The following is a 12,312-nucleotide window of genomic DNA, read 5'->3' as shown; positions in this document are numbered from 1 at the left end:
AAGGCATATGCTTTTCTGTCAGCTGTGTAGGCTGATCTCCGAGGGAATTATTTTACCATATAGCTTCTATCTTGCCAAGGTAAAATATTTTGCAGTGGAGAATCATCTAATAGTAGTTTTGTCCTTTTAAAATAGGAAGATGGCTCAGAGGTTGGCGTAGGAGGTGCCCAAGTAACTGGCTCAAACACACGGAAGCACATATTGCAAGTCTCCACCTTCCAGATGACGATATTAATGCTCTTCAACAACAGAGAAAAATACACATTTGAGGTAAGGGTTGTGGTTTTCTTGCCAGGTTTCAATTAACTGCTTTAGGCACTTTCTTGTTCTCTTGAGTATACCTTTGAAGATAGGGTGCCTCTCGTTTGGGCATGGGTCAGGCCAGTCAATAGAGAAGACGGATCTGCAGAGGGACCTCGACTGACTGGACAGATGGGCAGAATCCAATGGGATGGCATTCAACAGGTCCAAGTGCCGAGTGCTGCACTTTGGCTACGGCAATCCCATGCAGAGCTACAGGCTGGGGTCGGAGTGGCTGGAGAGCTCCCAAACAGAGAGGGACCTGGGGGTACTGATCGACAGCCGCCTGAATATGAGCCAGCAGTGTGCCCAGGGGGCCAAGAGGGCCAATGGCATCCTGGCCTGCATTAGGAATAGTGTGGCCAGCAGGAGCAGGGAGGTCATTGTGCCCCTGTACTCTGCTTTGGTTAGGCCACACCTTGAGTACTGTGTCCAGTTCTGGGCCTCTCAGTTTAAGAAGGACATTGAGACACTTGAACATGTCCAGAGAAGGGCAACAAGGCTGGTGAGAGGCCTTGAACACAAGCCCTATGAGGAGAGGCTGAGGGAGCTGGGATTGTTTAGCCTAGAGAAGAGGAGGCTCAGGGGTGACCTCATTGCCCTCTACAATTACCTGAAAGATGGTTGTAGCCGGGAAGGGGTTGGTCTCTTCTCCCAGGCAACCAGCACCAGAACAAGGGGACACAGTCTCAAGCTGTGCCAGGGGAGGTTTAGACTCGAGGTGAGGAGAAAGTTCTTCACTGAGAGAGTCGTTCGCCGTTGGAATGTGCTGCCCAGGGAGGTGGTGGAGTCACCATCCCTGGAGGTGTTCAAGAGGAGATTGGATGTGGCACTTGGTGCCATGGTCTAGTCATGAGGTCTGTGTTGATAGGTTGGACTCGATGATCTTTGAGGTCTCTTCCAACCTTAGTTATACTGTGATACTGTGATACAAGCAGTGCACCTTGGGAAACAATCCCAGGGGAGGAAATGGTTTGGGAACAGAGGTTTTCAGAAAGGTTGAATTGAGTTCAGTGTGTTTTTTCCTGGGCCACAGAACTGCAGAAGAGCTGAAGTTGGAAAGTGGCAGGTGGCTTCATTTCCTCATTTTATCTTTGAGCAACTGGATTTAGAAGGTAGAGAAGGGTTTGTATCCTGGCTTCTTAAATGCTGAGGTGCTGAAATGGGCTGGTTGGAATGAGCTGTAGGATGAAGCAAAGAACTTTCATCCTTTCTCTGAGATGGTGAGCCACAAAGGACAATGATGAAGGTCCAGACAGATTCTTAGCAAGGAGACTAGAGGGCCATTACTGGGAAAGGTTAAAGTGGTCGGCTGATAAGATGATGGAGAAGGCTTTGGGAGTGGAGGAGGATCCCATGCTACGAGGTTTGAGCATCATGGTGTTAATGGCAATTCACAGTTTTGGTTTAGATGTCATCTTCTGTTTGAGCAAGCATTGGCAGCCACAAAAAGCAGTATGGGTGTAGCTTGAAGCAATGAATTTGCAGATTTTCTTAGCTACCTTTGACTGTACTGTGTTGAATAATAATTTGCCTTTTAATTTAGATTTTGTTTTCGACTTCTTTGGCACAGTTCTAGCCTCTTAATAAATAATATTTCTTGGAAATGGTCTCAGTTGGGATTAAGGAAGGCAGGTTTGAGATAAGAGGCTCTTAATGAACTACTCATATTTCAAAAAAGATAGTTTAGAGCACAGAATGTCCTGTTTGTTGTGAAATCTACAGCAGGAGCATTACAGCTTTGAGTACTTTCTCTGCAGAATACTTAAAGAGGAACAAAGAAATAGAGAAGATGACCAGGCTCAGTTCTTCTTGGTGTTGAAATTGGGCTGGGGGCTACCTTATTCCACAAAATTGTAGGCTTTGGAGTAGTGGTGTCTCAGCCATACGGGGCTAAATAGAATAGAATAGACCAGGTTGGAAGAGACCTTCAAGATCACAGTGTCCAACCTATCATCCAACACCACCCAATCAACTAACCCATGCAACCAAGCACCCTGTCAAGTCTCCTCCTGAGCACCTCCAGCGATGGCGACTCCACCACCTCCCCAGGCAGTCCATTCCAATGGGCAATCACTCTCTCTGTGTAAAACTTCCTCCTGACCTCCAGCCTGAACCTCCCCTGGTGCAGCCTGAGACTGTGTCCTCTTGTTCTGGTGCTGGCTGCCTGGGAGAAGAGACCAACCTCTGCCTGTCTACAACCCCCCTTCAGGCAGTTGTAGACAGTAATAAGGTCACCCCTAAGTCTCCTCCTCTCCAAGCTAAGCAGCCCCAGCTCCCTCAGCCTCTCCTCATAGGGCTTGTGTTCCAAGCCACTCACCAACTTCGCTGCCCTTCTCTGGACACGCTCCAGCAAGTCAACCTCCTTCCTAAACTGAGGGGCCCAGAACTGGACACAGTACTCGAGGTGTGGCCTAACCAGTGGAGTGTACAGGGGCAGAATGACCTCCCTGCTCCTGCTGGCCTTTGCAGAGCAGTGACAAATACAGACTTTAGTACATGCTCTTGTTTATCGTTGGTTTTACTAAGGCCAGATGATAGAGAAATGTGCTTTTAGGTTGTGTCTGTTTTGTGTGTTTCTGGTTTGGGAGTTCTTAAACTCTTCTTTTGTGCCCTGTTGTATCTAAAGCTTTTAGGCTTATTTGTTTGGTTTGGTTTCTCTGGTGAAGTGTGTGGGAGTTGTCTTTAACTTCATTCCACTCATAGGTTTTCATAAGCTTTCCTGGCTGAACTTAATCTTCGTTCATTGAGTATTGAATGCTGTGATTAATTGCTGGGTGCTGGCCAACTCTTATTTCTCTGTCATATCAAATAAGTGCTTTTAGTGCAACACAGCATGAGAAATGATTGTGGGGTGAGCTTGTGTAAGCATCCAACTGTCTGATACATGAATGCTCCTGCAGATTCCCAGCTAAGTCCCCCTCCTCACAGTTGAGCAGATTTTGCTGCTTTGCTTTGCATGCAGTGTGATTATTAATTTCAAACCTGACAACATCCTCATAATAATTCTGTGATTGGGAGAAAAGTGACATCATGATGATGCAAAAATCATGCCTAAGATGCTACAGAAATGTAAAGTTATTGAGTGTCAAAGTTCCTTCACAAAAATGTGTGGATTGAGTGTACTACTATGGACTTTTTATTTCTATATGCAAAAGAACTGGTTGTCATGTGGGTCTCCCTTAATCTAGGGTGAATTGAAGAGGCAGGGTTTTAGAGAATCACAGAATGGTTTGAGTTGGAAGGGGCATTAAAGGTCATCTAGTTCCAACCCCAGTGCCACAGGCAGGGACACCACCTACTAGACCAGCTTGCTCAAGGCCCAATCCAACCTGCCTTTGAATGCTTCCAGGCTTGGAGCCTTCTGTACTTCTCTGGGCAGCATGTTCCAGTGCTTCACCACCCTCCTGAAGAAGAATTTCTTTCTAATACCTAACCTAAATCTTCCATTTTGAAGCCATTTCCCCTCATCCTGTCACTACATGCCCGTGTAGCAAGCCCCTCTATGACTATGCTGTAGGCCCCCTTCAAATACTGCTTTAAGGTCTCCCCAGAGCCCACTCTTCCTCAGGCTGAACAATCTCAAGTCTCTCAGCGTGTCCTCAAGAGATGCCCTAGCCCACAGATCATCTTTGGCTGTCCTCTGACTCTTCCATTTGTAAAGAATGCAAAAGCAGTTCTTGATCAGCAATAATCAGGAGCATTACAGATGTTCTCCATCACTGATTTAGAACTTGCTCTGTTCAGCAAATGCTTTCAGGTGGTATTCATTCTTCTCTTTTCAGCTCATGGTGACTCTCTACTTGACAGAATTCCCTCTGCACAGACCCAGGTGGATCATTTTGCAGAGTGTGTATATATGTCTTGAGACTCGGTTACCAAATTGATTCTTAATCTTCCAAGCCTCAGTGCTGTTTGCTAAATGTGATACTTATTTCTGCCACAGCTAATCAACTAACAGAAGTTATTTTTCTTCAGGAAATTCAACAAGAAACTGATATCCCTGAAAGAGAGCTGGTTCGAGCCCTGCAGTCCCTGGCGTGTGGCAAACCGACACAACGTGTCCTGACGAAAGAGCCCAAGTCAAAAGAAATAGAGAATGGTCACATATTTACAGTGAACGACCAGTTCACGTCCAAACTACACAGAGTCAAGATTCAGACAGGTAAGGGAAGCATACAGTCTGCTCTCTTGCAGCCCCAAAACTGCCCTATGGTGTCAAAGTATCTTTTGCAAGCCTGTGGCTTGGACCACTACACTCTGTGCTGGGTTAGGAATTGGCTGGAGGGCCGAGCCCAGAGAGTGGTGGTGAATGGTGCCACAGCCAGCTGGCAGCCAGTCACTAGTGGCATCCCCCAGGGATCAGTGCTGGGCCCCGTCCTCTTCAACATCTTCATTGATGATCTGGATGAGGGGGTCGAGTCAGTCATCAGCAAGTTTGCAGATGACACCAAGTTAGGGGCAGATGTTAGTCAGTTAGAGGGTAGAAAGGCCCTGCAGAGGGACCTCGACCAACTGGACAGATGGGCAGAGTCCAATGGGATGGCATTCAACAAGTCCAAGTGCCGAGTGCTGCACTTTGGCTACGGCAATCCCATGCAGAGCTACAGGCTGGGGTCGGAGTGGCTGAGAGCTCCCAAACAGAGAGGGACCTGGGGGTGCTGATCGACAGCCACCTGAATATGAGCCAGCAGTGTGCCCAGGGGGCCAGGAGGGCCAATGGCATCCTGGCCTGCATTAGGAATAGTGTGGCCAGCAGGAGCAGGGAGGTCATAGTGCCCCTGCACTCTGCTTTGGTTAGGCCACACCTTGAGTCCTGTGTCCAGTTCTGGGCCCCTCAGTTTAAGAAGGACATCGAAACACTTGAGCGTGTCCAGAGAAGGGCAACAAGGCTGGGGAGAGGCCTTGAACACAAGCCCTATGAGGAGAGGCTGAGGGAGCTGGGATTGTTTAGCCTGGAGAAGAGGAGGCTCAAGGGAGACCTCATTGCCCTCTACAAGGTGGTTGTAGCCGGGAAGGGGTTGGTCTCTTCTCCCAGGCAACCAGCACCAGAACAAGAGGACACAGTCTCAAGCTGCGCCAGGGGAGGTTTAGACTCGAGGTGAGGAGGAAATTCTTCACCAAGAGAGTCATTCATCATTGGAACGGGCTGCCCAGGGAGGTGGTGGAGTCACCATCCCTGGAGGTGTTCAAGAGGAGATTGGATGTGGCACTTGGTGCCATGGTCTAGTCATGGGGTCTGTGTTGATAGGTTGGACTTGATGATCCTCGAGGTCCTTTCCAACCTTTGTGATACTGTGATGCCCATAGAAGCAAAAGGAAAAGAGCAATACTTTGTTGTTGTTGATTCGTGGCATCAAAATGAAAGTTAAAATGCTGAAATAGTGTGGCAGTCATAGTTAAGGTTTTTAGTGAACAAAATTTGCAATTATCTCTTAATGGCAAATGTTGAAGAAGAAATAAAATCCAGTTTCATTAGGACAATTCAAAATACTCCACTGATTGATTCAGAAAGAAGAGAATTGCCTCAGAAGCTGCTGCGCTGGTATGAAAGGGAGGGATTTTAACCCTCTGATCAGGGCCCAAGGCACTTCCCTGTCGTAACTGAAGTAAATTTTGTGACAACTCTTTGAGCTTCAGTGGAATTTTGCCTTTTCATTTCCACTCCCTACACATCTGTGAATGGAGGGTATGATTTGGGGTTCAGAATGGTTTTAAAGCAAGTGTGGTGCATGTGATTTTGTTTCAGTCTTAGACTCGTGTGTATCGCCTTAGAACTGGGAAATAATCGGGGGAGTGAAGGAGGGCAGAGAAAGTGCTACAGCAGTGTGGGAGAAGGGCTTGGGTACAACAGTGAAAGGTGAAATGGTGAGAAAATTTAGACATAAGGGCAGAAATAAAGTATAAACAGAAGAGAAGAAAACACAGAGAGTATAATTGAGCTGGAGATGATAAAGGTGAGCACTTTCTCCTAGGTTTTTAAGGCATTTAAAGTAATTTTTCAGTCCTCTTTCTATTTTAATGAGTGGATTGTTTTCTGTATTAAAGAGGAAAGCATTTAGTGGGATCATGAGGGTGCCTGTAGCAGATTTGAGCACTGTTCAAGTTTTAACATAGCAATAATTAAATAACAGATTGGTACCTTGTCAGCTGCTATCAGTATGCCAGAAAGTGTTAATATGTTCTTGTGGCTGCTTTTCAACCAAAAAAAAAATCCCCAAAATAAAATCAAGTTTGGGAATGTCAAAACTCAGGAAAATAGAACTTGATGTCTAGGTGAAATAAATACTGAAGCTCACACTGACACAATGAAATTAACTCTGAATTTACTGTTGTGCTTTACATTCCTTTCTTCTCTTTAAGTTGCTGCCAAACAAGGAGAATCTGATCCAGAAAGAAAAGAAACAAGGCAGAAAGTAGATGATGACAGGAAACATGAGATAGAAGCTGCTATAGTTCGGATAATGAAATCTAGGAAGAAGATGCAACACAATGTGCTAGTAGCAGAGGTATGTTTGTACACAGCTCCAACGTGGGCTCGAGTTTTCCATTTGCCTTTCCTGTTAATTTGTGGAAGTTAAACAAGTCTCCTGTTACTCTGAAAGACTGTTGAGAGGTGCTGTGTTAAATCCCTCCAGGATTATTTTCCTTGTGTATCTGAGGACCTCTAAATCCTCAGCCTTCACTTTAGGATGTACTCATGGATATACCCTGTTTCCCTCCTCCCTTTTAGTGCTCTTGTGATGTTACCAAATTCCTTGAAATAAGTGGGCAATAAACCCCGCTGTACTTAAGATTATTTTTTGCTCTGATCTTCTTACTGACTGTTGCATCCAGGTTTCAGAGCTCCCTGAGTCCTGAGAGCTCTCTGAGTCCTGCTGCTTTTAACTCCAAAGTTCTGACGGCTTCAGTAGTAGCATCTATTTTCCATTCTCCCTGAGGGCTGTGAAACTGAGAGTATTCTCAGGTTGTGACTGTGCTGGAGGGCATCCAGAGAAGGACAGTGATGCTGGTGAGGGGTCTGGTGCACAAGGCTTGTGAGGAGCAGCTGAGGGAACTGAGCTTGTTTACCCTGGAGAAAAGGAGGCTGAGGGGAGACCTTGTTGCTCTATACTGTTCCTGAAAGGAGTTCGGAGTGATATGGGGGTTGGTCTCTTCTCCCTGTTAACAAGTAATAGGACAGGAAATGGTCTCCGGTCATGCCAGGGGAGGTTTAGGTTGGATATTAGACAAAATGTCTTCACTGAAGGGGTTGTGAAACACCTGAATAGTCTCCCAAGGGAGAAGAGCAGGCTCAGGGGTGACCTTATTGCCCTCTACAAATACCTGAAAGGTGGTTGTAGCCAGGAAGGGGTTGGTCTCTTCTCTCAGGCAACCAGCACCAGAACAAGGGGACACAGTCTCAAGCTGCACCAAGGGAAGTTTAGGCTCAAGGTGAGGAGAAAGTTCTTCATGGAGAGAGTCATTCATCATTGGAATGGGCTGCCCGGGGAGGTGGTGGAGTCACCATCCCTGGAGGTGCTCAAGAGGAGATTGGACGTGGCACTTGGTGCCATGGTCTAGTCATGAGGTCTGTGGTGACAGGTTCGACTCGATGATCCTCGAGGTCTCTTCCAACCTTAGTGATACTGTGGTTGAATCCCCATCCTTGGAGGTGTTTGAACATGGATGCGGTGCTGAGGGACATGGTTTAGCACCAGCCTTGGCGGTTAGCTAATCGCTGGATTCCGTGATCTGGAAGGTCTCGTTCAGCCTGAACGGTTCTACGCCCCTGTACTCCGTGCTCTCGTTTGTGCTGTGACCTCACATTCCTGTCCTCTGATCTTCTGTTGCAGGTAACTCAGCAGCTGAAGGCTCGATTCTTACCAAGTCCCGTTGTTATTAAAAAGCGTATTGAAGGACTTATTGAGAGAGAATATTTGGCACGAACACCGGAGGATCGCAAAGTGTACACTTACGTAGCATAAAATGCGTTCAGAAAGGTTGATTTCCCCCTCGGACTGTACTCTTCGCATGAACTGGGAAGTTCTTTTAAATCATTAATATTAAGACGACCATCTCTTCTATTAAATTACATGTTCTAGACCGGTCAGATCAAGCCTTTCACTCCTTTGGAGAGTTTTCAACATCCAAAAAAAAAAATTGATTGAGCGCTTCAGGCTTTCCAACGTTTACCCCCCCTGTAGACACCATCCTTAAAACGATCCTCCCGGGGGAAAAAAATGTGAATGTGCCGCGTTTCGTTTTTCGATACTGTATGAAAGCAGGAAAAGAAATAAAGCAACAACAACAACGACGACGACAACAAAATGAAATTTAGACAATGCAGCTCGTTTAAAGGAAAAAAAAAAAAACAACTTAAAAAAAAAAAGAAGGAAAAAAAAAAAAACCCCAAACCCCACCCCAAACAACAAAACCCCACACAAATAAAATGGTTGGAATTAAAAGTTCCCCAGGTCTTCAGTGTCGATGTAAATGTGTGTCTGTAGTGTCGCTTAGCACTTCGCGCATTGTACGAGTTGGGTTGAAAAGAAACCGCAACTGGTAAAGCAGAACAACTCCCGAGTTTCCCTCCTCTGGTTTTCCTTTTTTTTTGTTGGCTCTGCTTCAAACCTTTCTTTCAACTGTTTTAATTTAAATGTTTTGGGGAAACCTTTTTGTTTTTTTGAAGACCCGAGAAGACCGCTCGAGCATGTTTCACCCCTTCCAGCCACACTCGCTTCCACCAAACACGAATTGGAAACTTTTGGGGGGGCTCAGAGAACAACACCAAAAAAAAAAACCACCCAACCCAACCAGGCCCTTAAATAATTTCAGCTTTCCCCTCTGTAATTTGAGTTCTTCGAAATTAAAACTCTATATTGATTAGGTTTGTTCTGGTTTCTTCATAGGAAAGCAGGAGAAGATTTTAGTGTGTATAAACTGTATAATAATTTTTGCTGTTGTACTCACTGCTGATGGTGGATTGTACAGGGCGATGTTTTTATTTCACTAAATGTAGACAAAATAAATTTAAAATAAATGGATTTAGTGTACACAAGCAACTAAGTCAAGTGTGTCAGAGTGCAGGGTTGACAAATCTGCTGAAGCTAAACCAAACTGCCCCCCCGCCACGCCCCGGGGAAACGTGCGGGGATCATGTTTTCTTAATAACCATCAGGGATTGGATCTGTAGCCCCAGGGCTTCCCCACCATAAGCCCCATGCTTCAGGAGATTAAAGTGAAGCCAGCCTGCACTACTGGATTTTAAAAACACATTTTAAACAGGCAATCAAGTTGCTACTGGAATGACACTTTGAGTTCCTGCCCCAGAAATCTTGTCAGCAAGCTGCGAGAATAGATTAAAAATGGCCATTTAGTGGCATCGTTGCTCTGGTGGTTGGAAGCGGTTTGAAGTGTATGTTGTGCTACAGAGTTATTAAACAGTGGTTCTGACATCCCACTGCATGATTACATGGGAAAAGAGCTGTAGAGAAACTGCTCTAATTCAAGACAATCTACTTTTTTTCCTTGCTTCACATCACTGTCATTCATAGGTGGTGAAAAATACAGCTGGGGTTGGCTTCCAGTATGTAGAGCTGGAGCTGAATCAAGAGGCAAAACTTGGCTGTGGAGCATTAAGACACTGTCTGAGTGCTTCTTGATGAGCTGTGATAAATATGTGGTGGGGAGGAACATGTAGCAATGTGGCTGGGGAGCATTTTTCCTTGTGTCCCCCAAATTTCAGCTTTCTCCAGCCTGTGAAGATAGAAATCCTGGCTGTTGCTCAGTAGTAGTGTATTTCTTTTACAGAGAGAGACTGGAATTGGGGGGATACTTTGACTTGATTATTCTGAACCTGTTTATTAAGAAGCTTTACTGAAGCTTACTGCACACCCAAAGCATACACCTTAGTTTTTAAGTCAGAGGAGGTGGCTGGGGGACATCGCTACCACCAAGAATTCAGCCCCAAAAGAGAACAGCAGCACCATCAGCCATTGTAATAAAAGGTTGCTGGATATGAAATCAGTGTAATTGTTGCTTAACCATGGAACAATAGTAAACAGGCTGGATGAAATCTGGGGTTTGGATCATGCTTCAAGTCCTCGGAAGCATCTCCCTCCAAGTGTGAAAGTTTTGGTTTGTGCATGTCCCATTCTTCAATAGCACAGCTGTTGTGGTGATCGGTGTTGATGCTTTCCCACGTGCTTTTCAAGGAGAAATGGGTTCACAGTTCCCTCCTGAAGCCTACAGAAGCATTAATGTTGCTGGTGGTGACAGGAGGGCTTTGTCATTGGTGTCGCAGTTGTGCTGCTGCACGTCGGCTGGAGCTTTCAACTACCGGAGGCTCTTGGAAGTGCTGAGCCTAGATGTTGAATGATGGACAGCAATAAATATGTCCTTAAGTCTGGTTTTTTACAAGCTATGTGGGCAAGAGTCCTAAAAGAATAAAAGAGGGGGCAATGGCTCTCTTCGGTGACAAGTGGTAGGAATACAGCTTCCATTTTAAATGTAATAGTCTTGGAGACACTAATGGTTCAGAAAGAGACTCTGCTGAGGTTACCATTGAATAACACCACACTGAGGATGTGAAGATGAAGAATGTGAAAACTCTGGTCAGAGAGAACAAGACAACCCTAGGACTGCCCAAGGTGAGTTTGATGCCTTTATGCTCTTTGTGTACATTAGTGAGGTTTCTTTTACAGGCTGGAGTAGAATTCTGGTTTCTTTTTTGCTTGCTTTTTTTCATGTCCACTTAAAACTCATTTGTAGTTTGGTTAAAATGCCATTGGTAGGATCTGTAGTTACATGTAGAAGGGTTTGGTTGCTTTGCTTTGATAAGCAAGTAAATAGACACACTAAGCACAAAGTTCAATTCTTCAGAATTTGTAACTTTAATGGAAGGTTCTGAGTTCTGTAGCTGTTTGAAGATCCATAGGCACACACTTTCCTTGTAGCCAAGTTTGTTTCCAAGGCTCAAGAGTACCTTCATTTACCATCATAAGATTATCCCTGATTTAGTTTTCTTGCTCTTTTTGATATTGGGCACCGTTACAGCTCTGTTGTTTGCATCTTCTCTGGGGGTGCTCATCATAGTATAGTATCATAGTATCAGTTAGGGTTGGAAGGGACCACAAGGATCATCTAGTTCCAACCCCCCTGCCATGGGCAGGGACACCCCACACTACATCAGGCTGGCCAGAGCCTCATCCAGCCTGGGCTTAAACACCTCCAGGGACGGGGCCTCAACCACCTCCCTGGACAACCCATTCCAGGGCTTCACTACTCTCATGGTGAAGAACCTCCTCCTCACATCCAGCCTGAATCTCCCCACCTCCAGCTTCATTCCATTCCCCCTAGTCCTATCACTACCTGAGATCCTGAGCAGTCCCTCCCCAGCCTTCCTGTAGGCCCCCTTCAGATACTGGAAGGCCACAATGAGATCACCTCGGAGCCTTCTCCAGCTTGACACTGCTGACACTGCTCAAGGCTAAAGGTTCATACGCACAATGCTGTAACAGCAGCACACCATTGCTGTGCTTCAGCTGGTATCTCACCATCTTTGCCTGCTGAAATGTGTAGGGTTTTGTTCTAGCTCCCACACTGAATCATTCAGTGCTGGGAGCTCAGCAAAGAGAGAGATCTGAGCTGCTTGTTCCCATGAAGAAATTGCTACTCCCTGCACTCAGGTGAAGCTGGGAATGACATTCCTCCAGGGAAGCAGGTTTCACAAAGAAGCAAGTGTAAACTCCAGGAAGGCTTGGTTCAGTTTAATGCTAGTGTTAGTCTACTGAGCTGGAACCCAGGGGAGGGAGTACTGTCTGCATCTCCACTGCTCTGGATGTTTCCGTCTGTTCAGCCCATGTGTTGTGATACAGAATAACACCAACGTGGAATCCTAGCCTGCACTCGGCTCAAGCATCACAAAGTGAAAAGCAACATAAAAATGAGATTTTAGCTAGGAGCTGGTGAATAAAAGACAGAAAAATGATGAAAATACTATTCCATAAGGTAGGAGTTAGGCTGCTAGGT

The 12,312-nt window shown here is 45.7% G+C and overlaps 1 protein-coding gene across 1 annotated transcript in view; it reads left to right on the top strand.

Annotated features, from left to right (window-relative positions):
- CUL3 (cullin 3) overlaps positions 1 to 9,348 on the top strand; it is a 61,561-nt gene extending 52,213 nt beyond the window's left edge. Inside the window, exons 13-16 of the mRNA XM_068145502.1 lie at positions 136 to 270; positions 4,279 to 4,465; positions 6,664 to 6,809; positions 8,136 to 9,348. Of these exons, the coding sequence (XP_068001603.1) occupies positions 136 to 270; positions 4,279 to 4,465; positions 6,664 to 6,809; positions 8,136 to 8,267 (600 nt within the window). The 3' untranslated portion in view covers positions 8,268 to 9,348. The remainder of the gene's footprint in view (positions 1 to 135; positions 271 to 4,278; positions 4,466 to 6,663; positions 6,810 to 8,135) is intronic.
- The last annotated feature ends 2,964 nt before the right edge of the window (positions 9,349 to 12,312 follow it).

The sequence above is a fragment of the Melanerpes formicivorus genome, unplaced genomic scaffold (assembly GCF_026170545.1).
Source record: "Melanerpes formicivorus ecotype bairdi unplaced genomic scaffold, bMelFor1.0.p_v2 SCAF_12, whole genome shotgun sequence".
Taxonomy (NCBI): domain Eukaryota; kingdom Metazoa; phylum Chordata; class Aves; order Piciformes; family Picidae; genus Melanerpes; species Melanerpes formicivorus.
This window is presented reverse-complemented; position numbering and strand designations above follow the sequence as displayed.